This window comes from Eretmochelys imbricata, chromosome 6, assembly GCF_965152235.1.
Source record: "Eretmochelys imbricata isolate rEreImb1 chromosome 6, rEreImb1.hap1, whole genome shotgun sequence".
NCBI lineage: Eukaryota > Metazoa > Chordata > Testudines > Cheloniidae > Eretmochelys > Eretmochelys imbricata.
Genome location: NC_135577.1, coordinates 86055356 through 86074018, shown reverse-complemented (window position 1 = coordinate 86074018; position 18663 = coordinate 86055356). Strand labels below are relative to the sequence as shown.

General features: G+C 41.0%; 1 protein-coding gene and 1 long non-coding RNA gene across 3 annotated transcripts in view; one reads left to right on the top strand and one right to left on the bottom strand.

Moving 5' to 3' along the window:
* The window catches only part of LOC144265944 (uncharacterized), a 30910-nt gene extending 22786 nt beyond the window's left edge, over positions 1–8124 (bottom strand). The window contains exons 1-2 of the long non-coding RNA XR_013346390.1: positions 7806–8124; positions 5377–5495 (exon numbers count right to left, since the gene is read on the bottom strand). This is a non-coding gene — a long non-coding RNA (uncharacterized LOC144265944). The remainder of the gene's footprint in view (positions 1–5376; positions 5496–7805) is intronic.
* Positions 8125–8583: 459 nt separating this feature from the next.
* CFL2 (cofilin 2) lies at positions 8584–11409 on the top strand. Of its 2 annotated transcripts, none has more exons than XM_077819029.1 (4): positions 8584–8747; positions 10587–10894; positions 10986–11062; positions 11153–11409. In XM_077819029.1, the coding sequence occupies exons 1-4, from the start codon at positions 8745–8747 to the stop codon at positions 11263–11265; spliced, it is 501 nt and encodes a 166-aa protein (XP_077675155.1). In that variant the 5' UTR covers positions 8584–8744; the 3' UTR covers positions 11266–11409. The 2 variants fall into 2 exon arrangements, with proteins under 2 accessions (XP_077675155.1, XP_077675156.1); XM_077819030.1 differs by lacking the exon at positions 8584–8747 and adding an exon at positions 8880–9025.
* The last annotated feature ends 7254 nt before the right edge of the window (positions 11410–18663 follow it).

The following is an 18663-nucleotide window of genomic DNA, read 5'->3' as shown; positions in this document are numbered from 1 at the left end:
CTGACATCTCACCTGTACAATAAGGGTTGTGGGGGGAGGATAAGATACAAATGTACCTAGATTTTCAAGAGCATACTTGCCTCACTGAATGTGATCATACTACTGCTCATCCTTAATCCCTTCCCCTTTATGTATCAATAACCCATATCTTCTGTTGTGCTGAATTCAGATCATATGATCTTTGATGTAGGGAGCACAGCTTTTGGTTAGTTAGTGTGATGAAGTGTTCACCCCACACATGGCATGGAAGAGGCTAATTAATCTAGTAGGCTGCAGCTGGGAGGATATTTAGGCTTGACAGACAAGCACTAATTGAAGATGGAGCCTATGTGGGCAGGAGTAGGCAGGGCCTTGTATAAAGCTAGGAAGTGGGAGCAGTAGGGGCTGCAGTTTGGAAATCTGCAGTCACTGTCTGGGCCTATTGGAGAGAGCAGCAGCAGCAGCAAACCCAGGGAGGAGCAGAGGCCCTGATGAGGCAGGTGTAGAAGAAAGCTAGCAGAGGGAAGAATAGGAAGAAACCTAGGGAAATGACAGCACGGGTTGACCTTGCTTGTTAACTGTAGGGTCCCTGGGCAGGAACTTGGAGTAGAAGGGAGGCCCAGATTCCCTTACCAGCCACTGGGAAAGTGGCACAGAGTTGAATGGAAAAACTGCCTGAATGGCACCTAGACAGCTTGTCTGTTGAGACTTTGTTACTCTGTAAGGGGAAGACTATAGTGAACTAGCCAGAAGGCTGTTTGTTTGAGAGAGAGAGAGAGAGAGAGAGCGTGAGCGTGCCCAAGTGCACCTCGAGCCTTGGAGAGTGAGATAGGCCATGGGGTGAGTGAGCAGCAAAAGGAGGTGCTTGTGCTAGATCAGAAGAGTTAATTCCTCAGACCCAGCCATAACAGGGCACCCTAGTGGTGAGTGAACCCCATTACAGTTACCTAGGACATTTTAGGATGCTTGAAAAAACAACAAAATAATTATGAATATATGTTTTAGCAATTAAGATGCAAGGCAAATTTAGCAAAGGGGGGGCAAATCGAGCAGTCTGGTGTTTTCTGACCACCTCATGGCCTCCTGCTTAAAGAGTGGCTGGTTCCTGCTGTCCATTTTCCTGCTTTTTGTGTGGCTATAGATCCCATAGGAAAACTCTAGTTTCCTTTCACTGGTTTTCTTCTTCTTGTGCCTCCTGAAAACTGTGTCCTGACATACATATAACCCCTCATCCCCCCACCTATATATTTTGTATACAACCCTCATAGCTTCCAGAAGCTTCTCAATTAATTAATGCACTTGCTCCTCATCCTCTTCTCCTTATTTGGGTATGTGCTGTCACACTCCCATGCCACCCCCCATTTGGCAGTTTTTGTTCCTAAGCTGACCTTGAGCAGCCCCATGTGCTCCTTTTGAGCCTGTGCTGAGCTAGTTAACCCTTCACTCTCCAAACCTTTAATGAAGTTTGGCAACTATAGAGCTGTTCTAGTACATTTAGTTGGGATTTAAAATCCTTTTAAACATGCCTTTCTTTCCAGAACACTTACACCAAGTTGTCACAAAATGCTAATTTTGCCAAAAATATTTGTCTGGGGCGTACGTAGTTATGTCAAGACTAACACCACATGGGGAAAGAGAACTATTTAGTCAGAAGTGCTTTCTTAAACATTGTTGCCAACTCTCACAATTTTATTATCAATCTCACAATATTTGGTGTTTTGTCCCAGGTCCTAAAGTAATGTATTATAGGAGAATTTTTTTTAAAAAAATATATATATAAAAAAAGTGAATTTTGGTTCCCCCCCCCCCCCCAACAACAAAAAAAATTGTTTGGGTCAAATGAAACATTGCGAAATGACATTTTGAAATGACATTTCATATAAAAAAAATGTTTCAAACCAAAATGTCCAAATAGTTCATTTTGAAACAAATTGTTTTGACATTTCCTAAATGTTTTTCGGGGTTAGTGTTTTGGCAAAGCTATTCACTGAATTCAACCTTAATTTGCAAATAGTTTCTCTGTCCCCAAAAATGTATTTTTCAGCAAATTTACTATTTGCCAAAAAATTTCTTCCAGCTCTAAATACTAATAGCTAAGATTGACACCCAAGTCAAAAGGGTGTTCTGAGGCTGAGTTAATTATTAAAAATACTTAGCACTTTAAAAGGAACTTTTCAGCTGTAGAACTCAAATTAATCTTCATAAAGCACTTTGAATTCTTCAGAGAAGGGCACTACAGAAATGTGGAGAGTTATCATTTATTATTGGCCAGATTGTGTACTCTGCACAGAGCCCAGAAAAAGGTCAATATAGCACCATACCACCTCAGCAAAACTTTAGGAGAAATGTTGTCTCTGGATGGCAAAATTGCTCCCTTAGTTCCACAGCATGCACACCTACTGCTGTGTGCCTCCAGGGAATGCAGCATACTCCCCCATGTGCACGGATTCTGCTTTGCAGGCCAGTGTGGAAGGAAGGCAGGGCTACGGCCTTCCCTGTTGGGGTGGGTTGCACCCCAGGAATCACAAGGGGACAGGGAGGGAAGGGAACAGTCCAAACACCCCACCTAGCACAGGGAACTGCAAGTGTAGCTGTGTACAGATTATCCACTTCCCTGCCTGTGCACCTAGTCAGCTACAAAATGACCCTACTAGTATGTGAGGAAACATCCAGCATTAACACAACCTTTTAGCATATGCTGAGGTTATCAGAAGGGAGAATATAACAAATGTCCAGATCCTGATCACACTGCCATATTAAAAAAAAAAAAATCCATCTTCTTCAATGAAAGAAGGATCACACCCACAATGATGTTGAATATATAAACTTCAGAAAACAGAAAGACAAGATTGCTGAGGTAATATCTTTTATTGGACCAACTTCCGTTGGTGAGAGACAAGCTTTTGGACTCACACAGAGCTCTTCTGCAGGTCAGCAGAAATTGGTCCAATAAAAGATATTACTTCACCCCCTTGTCTCTTTAATATCCTGGGACAGACATGGCTACAACAAAAGAAAAAACAGCCTTGAATACATAACACTAGGCGCTGCTCTCACACATGAGCCAGTTACTAAGATCTAACTAGGAAGAATATTAAGCACCCTGCAAAGGGGAACTCACTGCCAGTGCCACTTAGTTGTCAGGCACAGGTATGGCACGTTGTCTTCCTCCCGGGCATTCCACTCTCTTACGTGGTGGTCTGTCCTTTAGTGACTCAGCCCTCCAGCAGGGTCACATGTTCAAGACCATCCCTTTTGGGGTACACAAAGAGTCCAATAAAGTGGAAGTCATGAGAAGTCAGCAAGGGCTTCCCCCTTGGGTCAAGGTCTTGGAGTCTTTCCCTCTTTGGGGGCTGGTAGGGGAACCTGGGCCCACCTTTTCCACATGGCTCTGATCCAGGGCTCAGTGACAGGTAGCTAAGCCTGCATGTTGGGGTGCTATGTAGCCACCTCCTTGGATCACTTCCTAGCAATGCCCTTTTTTCCCACAGGGTAAAGGACCAAACACAAAAATAAAGTTTCTGACCTCCAGAAGTCACCAGTCCCTCCTTTGCAGGCTTGGTCAGGTCAGTATCACCAGGCCTTAGGCAGCAAAAGCTTCTGTGCTGCTCCTTCCCAGGAGTTCAGAGCACAGGTCAGCTCACCTCCCCTGTCTGCCTGTCACTGAGCTACTCTGGTTCCCTTTTTAAGCTCTTCCTCCAGTTTGTGCAGGTCAGGTGGGACAGGGCCACCTAGGCCCACAGCAGCTCCTTGACTCCTTCTTCTCCAGTGGGAAGTTTGCACATCCGATCACACACCCACTATTGTAGCAACTGTTGGTGTAGGTCTATTTTTGGTGATATGTCCCTATACAAAGAATTGCCAAAGTCATGTATCTATTGTATGTCAAAGCTTTATCTCTTACTCCCCTTTCGTATAATAGCAAGTGAAGAACCAATTGCTGAGTACACTATTAAACAAGCTGTGAAACCCTGACACAGTTCTTTCTTTATCCAATCTGTATTCAAAGAAAAATGGACCACATTGTGTTCTTACGCTGCTACAGATCTGTTGAAATCTTGCTGTAACAGTGCAAAATGTAACTCACTATATACAGAAGGTGAGACAGATCTCTGAATTGCTAACCTACAGACTGTCCCTGAAGTGGATTAGGACCTAGACGAGAAAAGCAAAAATCTACTGAATGCTGATGAAGAATGTGCTAAGCAAAAAGACATTACAGTGGTGTCAGGCACACCGCTTAAACAAGGCATATGACAGTAGTCTAGTGAGCATCTACTGTAATATTACACAACTTCTTTCTGAGTGCAGTAGCAAAGAACGTTTGCCATAAACACAGAGGCATACTTGTAGAAGTAGCGGAGGTTGAAAATGTTATTGGGAAAAAAATAGCTCCCAGGATCATCATACTGATTAACGTCCTCATGACCTTAGGTACCAAAACTTTATTGCTTCACTGGAAAATCTTGACAAAAACCAGCAAGTGTATTAGTGGAATCTACTCTACATTACGCATGTGTGTCCTTGCATGGTGGCAGCAAGGATCACAAGGTTGTTAAACTCCTGTGCAAATGTGAGGGCAAGTAAGATTAAATATGGTTTAGCACACTGATTCATACAATAGTAAGTCTCAAGCCTCCTGGGAGCTCACTCTCTTTCTCACAGGGTGAAAAAGGATATGGACAGAAAATGAGTGTGTGTGTCTGAGAAGACATAGGCTTAGGTATGATCCCCATCATGGAAATCAGGTGTTTACCTACATACGCTCTCTTGGCCTCACTTGTGCGATTAGGCAGAACTGACTTGGTAGCTTCCAGCAATGCTCATGAATTTAGGATCAAAATCCCCCAAATTCCTTATCATGCTCATTACTTTTTACCTTACATTTATAAATGCAGATCTGTGCAGGATCAAGTCCTAAAAGCTGTCTTTATGCAGGAAGAATAAAAGATTTCAAATAAAATGAACTGCTATCTGGCTAAAATAAGTCAAAAACAAGGGGTTGGTTGGTTTTTTTTTTTCCACAGTGTGTGTGTGTTTTTCATTTTAAGTGCCTTGCACTTTTTAGGTAGTTGCAGCATTTGTTATAACTTGCCCCTTTTATGGGAAAAGGTTAATAATGTTGCATGTGCAATGAGAACACACACTGGATGGATGATTCAAATGAGGTTTTCCAAGTAACCAGAACATCTCATCAAATTGCTCCTTGATTGTTGCAAAACATTTCTGGGCTTTTGCATTAATTATTATTGACTGCAAAAGCAGTTTACTATTATGGTCCATTTATCCAGAACAGACTGGCAATTTTCCGTGATCCAGCTGAAGTTTTCTAAAGGTCCCTTTGACTCTATTACCATTCTATTACCATTGTACTGTAAATACCACATATTACTGTACCTCTCAGAAATGCACAGTGTCTCCTCTTACATTTTCTTTTCACAAAGTCATTTTCAGCAATTCCCGTTGTCTTAAATGGAACCAGTTCTGCTACTGAAGCCACCTCATGTTTACTTTACCTGAAATTAGAGAATATATATATTGACATTTAAAATGATAAAACAGGTTTCTGTATACCTAACACAGTGTAGAAATATCAGTCAACATCACCACAATAAATTCCACAGAAATTTTAGAATGGGGAGGAGCACGAGTGCCAGGATGAAACCGCTGCAGTACAGTCAGAGCTAGGGAAGGTTTTGCTTTGCCTTTGGCTTGGAGACCAAATTCTAAAGAAAGAAATTGACCTGCACACTACACGGTTGCTAACAAGGAAGGATGTTCTTGTGTTCAAAGCACAGAACTGGAGTCTAGAGCTATTCCTGGCTCTGACACAGCCTTCCTTGGAGACTTTGGGAAAGTCACCTAACCTCTCTGGGGACAGTAATACCTATTATGCAGAGCTGTCCTGTGGCTTAATTAAATGTTAATGAAGAGAGGAGGAGCCTTAGAAATTGCTCCTGGGAAGAATTACAGGAGAACCTCAGAGTTACAAACACCAGACTTATGAACTGACCCATCCACCACACACCTCATTTGGAACCAGAATTATGCAATCAGGCAGCAGCAAAGACAACAACAACAAAAAGCAAATACAGTACAGTACTTACAGTGTTAAACATAAATGTACTAAAAAAAATAAAGGAAAAGTTTTTAAAAAATTGACAAGGTAAGGAAACTGTTTCTGTGCTTGTTTCATTTAAATTAAGACTGTTAAAAGCAGAATTTTTCTGCTGTGTAGTAAAGTTTCAAAGCTGTATTAAGTCACTGTTCAGTTGTAAACTTATGGTTGTTCTTTCAAAACGTTTTGTTCAGAGTTCTGAACATTTCAGAGTTACGAACAACCTCCATTCCCGAGGTGTTCATAACTCTGCAGTTCTGCTATAACCCTGTAATGGATACAGCTTACTTCCCAACCCATGCCAACCCAATTATGCTGGTCAACAAAAGATTGCAGGGAAGAAAATGGGATTATTTTAGGCTCTGCCCAATCCTGAGCTCTCTCTGCCTCCTACTGGCCCCACTTCCTCATAGGGAGGAATATCCAAAGTGAAGGGACCATGCACCACACTAGATCTGGACCCAACGTCCAGGAAGATCTCACTTTGCCATGTGGAGTGGAGAACTTACTTGCTGCATGGCTGAATAAGTCAAGGATACAATTCAGTCCATAAGTGGCCCATGTGCAAATAGTCACACTGAATTCAATGAGCATCCCCACGTGAGTACAGACCATTCACATACACATGGATCGGGACATGTTAATAGAGGCACAATCATTTATAAAGTATAGGGGAGTAAACAGTAAAATTGTTTGTACAGGGTTTTGAATACCCAAAGCAAAGCATAAGTGCCAAGCATTATTATTACTGAAGAGTAAATTTCTGTTTTCTAGATTGGCTAGTAAGTATGGGGGTAAACTTTGCCCATTTATCTGATACTGCTTTCTGAGTTTCTTGAATATATATTTTCTATTCCTTTTTTATTGTGTTTAAATAAACATATTTAATTAACTAGTTGCAGTGTTACTTGCAAGTAAAGGAAATATAAATGGATAAACAGTTTTATTTTATTCCCTTTACAAACAGTACACTTTAAAAGAGAAGCACAGGTAGGATATTGGGAAATTCCACTCTATCTTGAAAAAAACAACAAGAACTGGGTGATGGTAGCAACATACATCAAGTAAAGAAACCCCTCAATATGCATGTTACAAACAGGTCTGGTACTTTCTGGAGAGGACCATAATAACAAAGTAGTCATAACATTAAAAAAGACACATGGTCCTTTCCCAAGACATTAACTTTGATATACACTACAAAACAAAGATCAAAATCCCACATATGTAATTTATTTTTAATTTCGCCAGTGCAGCCCAAGTTTCTTGGGAAAAATGTCTAGGAAAAAAGATAGCAAGTGCCCCAGGCTCCCCACCCCCAGTTTAGTTTGTTTCCAAGTACCTGACTGGAAGAAGAAGAAAAAAAAAAGAAATGAAAAGAAAAAAAAACAGGTGGGATCTGAAGTAGCAGAGTTTAACAGGCTGGGCTATGTACAGTATTTAGGGTTGTCATCTTATTGTGCCACCAAACTCATGGTATTCCCCCCACCGTTAGACAAATCTTGTCCTTAAGTGTTATAAGGAATTAAAATCCAACTGAACACCACTCCTTTTACCTTTAACTAGTAACAGACTCAAGGCCAGCTAGAACTTTCCACTCACCCTACAGTGGTTATTCCCAACTCCGCAGGAGGAAGTTACCCGGAAAAAAAAAAAAGAATGAAAAACGCTGAAAAAGTTTATTTCCATTTTTGTCAAATGTCCAACCTACTTTACTCGGAACTTTTCAGGTAGCAATGGGACCCCGAGATCCAAACTTCTGGCTCCAAAAGCACTGCAGGGACAGCAGAAGGGGAGGGAGGAGGACGATGATACAGCAAGCGCTCTCCAGCAACCGGAACAGAACATCTTATGTATCCCGCTACCCCACCAGTGGGCTCTCGGGGTTATTTAGCGTTTGCAAAGTCCCGTGCTGAGAGCCTTCAAATGCATTCACCTACACATCACTGCTAAAGGGAAGGCTCTGGTTTCCCCTCTGTGCCTGCCAGCGAAGAGGGACTGCACACGCACACACAGGCGTCCGCAGGGGATGTTTGTGAAAGGCGCAGTGTCGTGGCGCAGAGTCGGGGGGGGGGGCGATAATACCCCTAGAAGGGGGTTGGGGATCACAAGATCCGTATGGAAGATGTGGAGGGGGCACCTCCCGCGGGGCGGGGAAAGGGATGTGTGATATCACCCCCGTCCAACAGTCCGGTGGGGGAGGCAACAGTTGAGGGCAGCCTGGTGGGTGTGAGGGGGGCCCCGGGCAGATGGATGTGGGGTGTGCCCCAGGTAGATGAATGCTCTCCTGAGGACCCGGGGCTGGGAGGGGGGGTATGGCGGTGCTGGCGTAGGGATGCCCGGCGGGGTACTGGAGGGCTGGGCTGAGAGGTCAATACGCCGGTGAGGGCCGCGAGGCGAGGCGGGACGGGGCTGGCGTAGCACAGGCGCTGCCCCCCGGCTCCGGCCGCGCGCCGAGGCAGGGGCCCATCCCCCTCCCCCCTTGCGGAGCGGGCTGGGAGGGTCGCCGCGGCACGTGGTGGTGAAGGCGGCGGCCGCGGCGCCCACGTGACTCGTCCCCCCGCCCACCTCGCCCCAGCCCCCCGCGCGCTCCGTGCGAGCAGCATCCCAGCGTTGCAGGCAGCCGCCGTCGCCACAGGGACCCGGCACCATGGTAAGGGCGGGGCGTGCTCGGGGCAGTGCGGCGGCCAGGGCCCGCGGAGGGCGGGAGGCCCGGCGCGGTGAGGGGCTGAGCGGGTCCGGGCCGGTGTTCAGGCCCCGAAGCCTTCAGCGGCCATTTTAATCTAATTTTAGTGGGGGGGGCGGGAGGCTGCGGGGCTCGGCCCGGGAGGCTGGCGGGGGCTGCCGCCTGGCCGCTGCGGACGAGTGGGGTGGTGCGTGAGGGGAGGACTGATCCCAGCCTGAGCTCACCACGGCGGGCGGACCCCTCCGGTGAGCCGGGGGCGAACGGCTGTGGGAGCCGAGGTGATCGCGGGGGCAGGGTCCCCCCGGGGCGGGGGTCTGCCTGCCGGGCGCGCTGCGGGTGGGAGGTTTGTGGGGGCGATTGCGGGAGGGGGGGTTGAGGCTCATCGCCTCTGGCTCAGTGCGTCTCTCCCCGTGGAGGACGCGGTGTTGACGCTGCTGCTGCAGAGCCTCGGGCCCCGGGCCTGCCTGCTTGATTTCCCCACCGTAGGGGGAGTTTGTGCTGCCAAATATCATGTGGCGGGGCTGGGGGCTGAGGAACAGATTATTTAAAAACAACGAGGAGGACTTGTGGCTCCTTAGAGACTAACACATCTATTAGGGCATAAGCTTTCGGGGGCTAAACCCGACTTTAAAGTGGGCAGAGTGCGTTCAGGGAGCAGTCAGCCCTGTCGGACTGACTTCACTAGCTGCAGTTCCCCCAGAAAGCTGCATCGCTTTCCAGTGGGGAAGAGAGGGCAATGGAGCTGCATTGTTTCCTCTTTCAGAGGGGGAATTGGGAGTGAGCAGTCTAAGCTGTCAATGCACTAGCAGTTAAGCTTTTTTTTAAGGTTTACATAACCATCTTTCTAATAAGAATTTTGCAAGCAAATCCGAGTTTAATAGTGGAGATGGGCTAGTAAAACCTTCATTTCTTCAAATAAAATGTATTTCCTATAACTAAACTAGGAAAAGGTACAGATAATATTCCAAAAGGGGCAGGCTTGTTATTTTTTTTTAATGTGTTATTTACCTGGTTTCTTGAAAACAGCATGCTGTACCTTGGAAACTGCTGTCTTTTAATAAAGAATGTAATGAACTGAAAACAAGGGCCATATGGATGTGTTTAGCTAGCTTATAAGTAACAAGCTAAAATTGTTGTAGTGAGTTTGCTGTCAGCTCTCTCAGTATATTGTTTCCTTACTGTTTTACGTTAGGGTTCTGAATGGTTTGGAACTACTGTAGTGTGTTGTACAATTTGTACTTTCCTCATGTAGAAACTGCAGTAGCTTTTTTTTTGTTTTTTTGTTAGTGCATCAGCATTAAGTAAAAGAAAGGAGTTTTAAAAACATAACATTGCAGTTGACACAACTCAGAAGGCATTTCTACTGCTTCTAGAGCCTTACATCACTCAACAAAACTAGAATCATGACACTACTGGATATGAACTGCTGGTATAACATTTGTTCCAACTAAAAAAACCCCACAAAACAAAAAACCCCACCCCTGGGTGAGCCAAATATATGATAAACTAATAGATAATTGGTTGATATGTGCAATGGAAACCCAGTTATTTAGGATCAATAACTGAAAAGGAGACGATGCTGAGATAAAATAATGAATAAATTAGGAAAAAATTTTGTACAGTTTTTTACCTAATACAACCCCACTGACATCATTATGGTTCTAGAGTGTTCAGGTTTTAGTGTAAAATTTTTGTTCTTAAATTATAGAGTAGATTTCTCTTTATTTAGTATCAGGTAATATCTTCCCCATAGTCAATGTTAGTCGTTTTGCATTTAAATAATTATTCCCTTCATCTCATTTACAGGCTTCTGGAGTAACAGTGAATGACGAAGTTATAAAGGTTTTTAATGACATGAAAGTAAGGAAATCTTCAACCCCAGAAGAGATTAAAAAAAGAAAGAAAGCAGTTCTTTTCTGCTTAAGTGATGACAAAAAACAGATAATTGTAGAGGAAACAAAGCAGATATTAGTTGGTGATATTGGCGATACTGTGGAAGACCCCTACACAGCCTTTGTGAAGTTGTTACCGTTGAATGATTGCCGATATGCTTTGTATGATGCCACATACGAGACAAAGGAGTCTAAGAAAGAAGACCTGGTATTTATATTCTGGTGTGTGAAATCAACTTGCTATTAAAACTGAAAATCTTTACATTTTCCTTCTAATATTAGTGGGTTAAATAATTACTTTTTGCCTTTACAGGGCTCCGGAAAGTGCACCTTTAAAAAGCAAGATGATCTACGCAAGCTCTAAAGATGCCATTAAAAAGAAATTTACAGGTACAGGCATCTGATATTCCACATAGCAGTTACAGTTCTTCTCATCATTGAGGAACTGAACAAATATATTTTTATCCATTTGTCTTTCAGGTATTAAACATGAGTGGCAAGTAAATGGTTTGGATGATATTAAGGACCGTTCAACACTCGCAGAGAAATTGGGAGGCAATGTGGTAGTTTCACTTGAAGGAAAACCCTTATAGAAAGACATACAAGTGCCATCTGGATCTAAAGAGCTTCCATTTCTGCAGCTCATTCAATTGGAATAGTATAACTCCTCCTCCCCTCCCCCCCATTCACCTTTCTACAGACCTGAAGGAGATGTCATTAAATTAAACTGTCTACCAGTGATTGCCATTTGATTCTTTAATCCAGGTAGTTTTATGTAGACCCCAAGGAATGCCTTCATGTCATACTCTTAGCCAGAACTGGCGTTGCATGCATTCCTTGCAACCTGTACAATGAATGTGATAGTTAATGTGAATAGTCTAGCAAACAGCAAAGGGTAAGCTAAGTGAATGCCTTGAAAGCATTATCCACTGGTCAGATGGTAGACTCTATTCAGTATACTTACAGTTGCACTTGATTGCAGTTCCATGAGGCTCTTGTGCATTCATACACCTCACCTGCCTTGACAAGCCTATTTTTGTGACATGGCAGCACACAACACTATGCATTTAAAGCACTTTTTTGTAATATGTTTGATTTTTTTTTCTTCCCCTCCCCCCAAAGAAATGCCAATTAAGTTGCTGTAACTGTGTCATCAAACAATTGTAGTACCTTGGTCTTCATTCCTGTTACATGCATATCTTTATAAAATGAAGTAGCTGTTCTGATGCCTTTCGTTTTCCATTGAATGTACACTACTGAACAGGAGTAGGAGTTATGTTTACCATGTGAGTCTTGCAACACTAAAGTTGTTTTGTAAAACATCAGTCATGATGGCAGTTTCTGTATAAAAAGAGCCTTAAATGGAACACTGTTTTGAAATCAAAAAAAAAAAAAAAAACCTGGCCACGTTGCAATAAAACTTGTGGCTTATTACAGAATGTTGCCTTGTTTTCATTGGAAAATATAGTTTGAAGTATGTTTAAATTAAGCATATTTTGAATAACTTAACTTCTATGGAAAGTATTATAAAGGTAAACAATCATTAATCTCAACTTCAGTAATAGTTTTTCTGCCCTAGTCATAATTTAGACATTGCTTTACAGTAATTTAACTGTTCTATTCTGTTGATTGGATAAAGGACCTCTTCCCAGTTTATAACCATTTAAGTAAATAAGCTGCCATTATTAGGGAGCATTCAATCCATAACTCGTTTGTATCTGAAGTTTACAATGTAGGAATTTGTTACCCGGGCAACATATTTCTTTACCTGAATTCTCCTAAAGTTCTATATGCCAGAAATGTATGGCTGTAACATTTGTTTCCAATCTGATGTGTAATGGCAGGAAGAGCTTACCTTCACACAAGTGAGTTATAGGGTTTGAACAGTTAAATCTTCTTTGTTTCTACAAATGCTGCAGGAACACTGACTCCGTCTAAGAAATCCTAAACGAATGGTTCAACTTGTTAATTTTTGTGCAAAAAGAATTGGAAAGTGTTTTCCACTACTAACTCTTGCATCAGGGACATGGTTTGGCTAAAGGCCAAATACTGCTCTCCTTATAGAGAATTTGATCTGCTCAGTGTGAGCAATCCTCCCTTAGCCAGAGCTATTTATGGCTAACGCATGCTTTTGTATCTTGTCATCGTTATCCACAAATGGCAAAACTGGACATGATTTTACTCGTATGCATAAAGGAACTCTATTAGGCAGCCAATCACAGCTGAAATATACATGCTACTAGAAGAAATACTTTTATCATTACCTTATTTTAAAAAGTCAGAGTAGAACTATGAAGTTTTAAATGTTGAGTTTTTATTTTCGGTCCTTAAGCCTCTAAAAAGCAGAGCAGTTAATGGCAAACACCTTTGTAAACTGAATAACCTAGCAGAGTTGTTGTCTGGATCTCTTGTCCTGTGCAACTTTTAAGACTTTATTTCAGGCTTCCAGCTGTCCCTAAAATTTACAGATTTCATTTTGATACCTATTTTATGTAGGCTAAATTCTGCTACATTGCAGTTTAACAAAGCATGCTGTCCACTGACTTGTTAAATGTGTTAATTAATTTTGTTTTTTTGTATTTCAAAACTCAAGTATCTTTTACTAAAGTTGAAAAATAACTGATATGCATGGGAGTTGTCTACAATGATCTTTCTTGATTTCTCAGTCTTTTTCCAATTATACACCTTGTGTGCAGAGCCTAGTTAATATTAGAATCAAATGTGTGCTTAATATATGGTACTGTGATGAACTGAGATTAAAAATGTATTTTTAATCTCCGTTCATTGGAACACCATATACTATGTCACAAAATACCTTTATATTGTAAACAAATCAGTTTGTACAAACAACTTCATTAGACATCAAAACAATTTAAAATTAAGATGTTAAATTTTAATTGAAATTACATTTTAGTTAGGAATTTAAATAAGTATTTGCATTTAAATTTACATTCTCCTCTGCTACTTAATGTCACTGGTGGTGTGAATAGTCTTAGAAAGATGTCTGTGGCTTCTTCAAAATGGAATATTAAAGGATATATATATTTTTTAAACTAGCTAAGGTATATAGTAGACTCAAAATCCCAACAAATACATATAAAATCTAAGTACAAGCTGTGTTTATATAAGGTCCAGAGTCCTGAACTAAAACAGCTTTTGCATCAGATGTTCAGTCTCTCTTTAATCTGTTCTTGAAACAGTATTGACTGATGTGAAGTCCAATTAAGTAAATAGATATCCTGCTTTTAAAAACAGTGCTACAGAACCACTGCTGATTGAATTGTAAAACAAATGAAAGACAACTGACATCTGTTCCAAACTCATTTGTCAGCTGTTGTTTTCTGTCACTGTTCAAAATGGTGAAGGCCTCATTGTAATTTATAAGTGAAGGAAAAGCCTCTCAATCTGAATATCTTCATATGTATGTCTTTTGTCTATGTGACTTTGGATATCTTGGCTTCAGTTAATTTATTGATAAAGGAATGTTAAATAAAAGTTTTTGAGAGTAGCTTTTGCAGAAATGGCATCTTTTCTTTTAAAAATCACTGATCCTACTCAATTTGATCATGCTTTCAAATTATTTCAGGAGGGCCTGGAGACATAATACAGGGGTTAACTTCTCTGAAAGGGGAGAATCAGCCTGGAATTAGGAAGAGTAGCTTGAAGTATATGTCCAAGGCAGCTCTTAAAGTATGCTTAAGAAATGGCATGCTGTTAGGTAAAACCACTAAGCTGATATTAGATGCAATTTGACAATTTTAGAAACCCACTTGTGCTAAAACCTGGCACAGAGAACCGGGAAAAGGAGGCTTTTGCTTCCCTGTAACTTGTTCAAAACAAGCAATGGTATTCTGTAAAAGTCATTGCCCATCTTTGCATTAACTGGCAACCTTATGACCATACCAGCAGAAAGCTTAGTATTCATGCCCATTCAGTTCTTGACTTCAGCTGTCCTTGGTCCCTCTAGTTCAGTAGTTTCCAAACTTTTTTCACCGCTTGTGCAGCAAAAGCCTGTCCCGGACCAAGCCAGTTTGTTTACCTGCTGCGTCCGCAGGTTCAGTCGATCGCGGTTCGCTGCTCCAGGCCGATGGGGGCTGCTGGAAGCGGCAGCCAGTATGTCCCTCAGCCCGCACCGCTTCCAGCAGCTCCCACTGGCCTGGAGCAGCGAACTGCGGCCAGTAGGAGCCGCGATTGGCCTAACCTGCGGACGCAGCAGGTAAACAGCCCGGCCCAGCAGGGACTTTCCTTGCACAAGTGTCAGAACAAGTTTGGGAACCACTGCTCTAATTAATAGTTGAAATTTAATGGTTGTGTATTGAAAAGAAACTTGCACTAATCTTGCCCGAGGGCTGTCCTTATAGCCCCTCTCTTAACCACTGAATTAACTTTTAAAATATCTCTGATTCAGAAAACCTGGAATAAATAAAACTAAAAATAGCTGCAGGTAGTCTGTTTATTTGTATTACAGGTAGCACCTAGATTCTCTGATCAGAATTTGGGCTTCATTGTCTTTGTATAGCACCTAGCACAGTAAGACAGTTTGCAGCCTACATGCACTGGAACATAGGAATTGCCACATTGCATCAAACGTGAGGTCCTGCAGTGGCCAGCGCAATATGCTTCAGTGGAATGTATAAGAACTCTGTAGTAGGTGGATGTGGGATAATCTGTTCCCTACATTAGATCTCATTTTCGTCTCTAATAGTTAGATGACTTGAGGTTTAAAGCATGAGGTTTAATAGCCCTTCCAAAAAATGTATTATCATAGCCACATAAACATTAATCCCTTTTTGAATTTTGCTAGGTTATTGGCTTCAATGATTTCCTGTGGCAATGTGTTGGATAGTCCAAACATCCACTATGTGAAGAAGTATTTCCTTTATCAGTTTTGAATTCTTCCCTTTATAAATTCATTGAATATCCCCTTACTCTTGTGTTATGAGAGAGGGACAACAGAAGTACCTACTAGAATAGACCAGCCAAGACAGAGAATAGATTAAAAACAGCCAAACTTGTTAGTTTTAAATATTCATAATTCTGAGCCTCCCATTTCATAATTTTCCCACTAATTCTCTTCTTTGTTTGCTGCAACCAACAAAATGCGCTTCACTCACCCCACAGAAAAAGTTTTGGGTGCATTGTATAGACATTAGCAAAGTAATTTCAGTACTACTTTTTGCTCCCTTAATTTTTGGTGTTGGGTTTTTTTAATGGCAGTTTGCAATTAATCTACAATATCAAATTACTTTTGATATTTTGAAGAGATACTGGGTAGACATGGAAGTGAGGGGAAAAATGGGAATGTATAAGTATAGACCGATGAAAGAAACTCATTCTTCATATATAGTTGTCTGTACCTCGTCTCTTCATATCAAGGCTTCTAGACATAGAAACAGCTTAAATGGCAGAACATTAATAAAGGCATCTACAATTAATAAGATTAGATCCTCTAGTAGACAGCTGCTCTTACTAAAAAATTATTGTTAATGTACAGTGCAGCTATCTGAACAGGCCTTCTGTCTGGACACAGCAGATGAATGTACATTTTCATACAAACAAGATAAACAAGGCAATGCTCAGTTTCTGAAGTTAAGTATTTTTGACAAATAGGTAGAACCATTTGGGCTATTTCAAGATGTTCTGTTAGGATTGTATTGTGCATACTCGGCACTTGGTGCCATATTTGAATCGTTTTGACCTTTTTTCCACATCACAATCTTAAATCTAAAGTAATGAAATATATTAGTATTCCCAGTTCTTCTTGTTATCCTATTTACACCATCTAATACATAAAATAGGAAGCAAATCTTTACTGTAATCGTAAAACTATGCTCTTGAAAGTCAGGAAATTCAAACAAATAAGGTTGCTATTATAGTGTTAATGTGGCTTCATCACATGTTTTTGTACCATATATCAATAAGTTCATGTATATTAACAGAAGATGATACTAAGCACATCTGTGCTATATGGTTGCTCTAACACTGTCAGCAACCTATATTTTGGAATTTTCTGCTTTTTGAGTGCTTAATTTTTCAGTCTTAGTTCACCATTACTACTCCTATTGTATGCTTAATTTCCTTGATTTTTTTTTTAAAGTAGTTGGAGGAGAGATGGGGAAGAAATTGCAAGTTATTGCAGATCCTCCCCTGTTAAAATACTCCTAAATATCAATTCAAATGAGTGGGAGAAAAACATTGAACAGCCCTGCCTCTTTAATTTTTTTTCCTGTTCTAGTGAACAGACCTTAGGAATGTGTAGCCATAACCATGTTTGTCTCTTTTTCCACCTCCACCCCTCTTATTTTTAAAATCAGCTGTGTCACTGCAAATCCCTACCACCTGCCCACCATGTTCTATAAATCTTCATAGGCAGCCTATCTGCTTCTACCTTTGTGTCTGTTTTCCCCTCTCTTTTTTGCCGTTATACTCTGTACAAATTGAATAGAGAAAAGCTAAAGAGAGAGACCTGTAATGCTTCTAGTATAGTAGCTACGTTACACAAAAAGGTAAAAGCATCAGTGATTCGCAATTGCATGCAGCTGCAGATCAACATCTGCATGAAAAAGATTTTTTTTTCCCCAAAACTTTTCAGCACTCAGTTTGTTGCTTCTTCCTCTCATGAGTGGCTGCACTGTTTGTATGTGACCTGTTAAGACTAATGTGGGAACTGCACTTTTCTTCTATTTTGTCTGTTTATATAAAATCAAACTTGCATGCAGAAAAGATGATACAGAAAGCGGGAGGGAGATTTAGAACAAGCAGTTTGTATCGAAGAACCGTACATTGATCAAAAACTATATTAAGTATAAACATGGGTTAAAGCAGAGAAAAAAGGATGTACTTAATTTCTGATGTCAGTTCATCTTTAAAACAGCCTCTGCTCTTCATAAACATAATGATTCCACAAGGTATGTATCCCCACTTAGTGCTCATTATGGATGCAATGTACATGTTTAATTTTTATATAGAATTTCTTATCTTGTTTCTAATCCTACTGATACATATGAAGTCATATACTGTATAGCAACCCCGTCTTTCATCCTCAGGTGTTGTACTACATGCACCTGAGTTATGTTTAAATGGTCCTTTAAGATGCCTTAGTTCTTAATGAAAGCACATGTAACAGCTGACTTATGACATTAGGATTTATGGTGAAGTGTTACAGTTCTTTATTAGAAGATTCCAAGTGACAAAGCTCTTCGTGGGCATTTTTTTAGGGTCAATAACCCTGTGACTTAAGCATGTAACGCCTTCTCACTCACATTATTCATTACCTGCACAAATTCTGTGTATGTTTGGGAGCATAAACTGCAGTTTTTTTATAATACTGATATATCAGTGGGCTTTAATCCTTATGTATTTGCAAATTCTGTTGTGGGTGGTTTTTGTTTTTGTTTTGAGTCATTCTGAGCTACTAAGAGTACTTTTATCTGTAATATTTCTTATTAAAGGGTTGGGTATTTTTACTTCCATACACCAGAATAAATTCCTGGTACTCGCTTACAAATAACTAGAGTTCCTAAAAAATATTTATACTGTGTGATCGAAGTAGATAGGCATCTTGTGGAACATCCATAGGAAATATACTTTGGGATTAGCCTAAATGACTATTGAATGTCATTGCTGCTGTCCATAGCAAGTATTCCATTTCTAACTGTTCATTTATTCCAGGCAAAACTTTCTTCAGATCCTTATAGCTTGTGTGTAACACAAGCCCAACCCAGAGAATATGTAGAGACCTAGCAGGAAGTCTTAGAATTGCTAAGATGACTTTACATGCAGGCCAAACATCAAGTTCACTGAAGAGGCTGAGGAAAGCAGCCTTCAGGGTCATAATGATAACCTTTTTTCTTATGGGTGCTTCACAAAACATTTGGCTTTGATCCTAGCCAGTTTTCTATATCTGCATGGACAAATCCAAAGTGCCTGCATGTGTCTTCAGGAAAAGTAGTACTTAGATAGGGAATCCTTCGATAATTCTGACAATTTCA

Bases quoted from the DNA above. Each gene is read 5' to 3' on its own strand.
- CFL2 (XM_077819029.1), top strand. The intron at 10,895-10,985 runs GTGTGTGAAATC...TTGCCTTTACAG, and splicing joins GACCTGGTATTTATATTCTG to GGCTCCGGAAAGTGCACCTT. The intron at 11,063-11,152 runs GTACAGGCATCT...TTTGTCTTTCAG, and splicing joins CATTAAAAAGAAATTTACAG to GTATTAAACATGAGTGGCAA.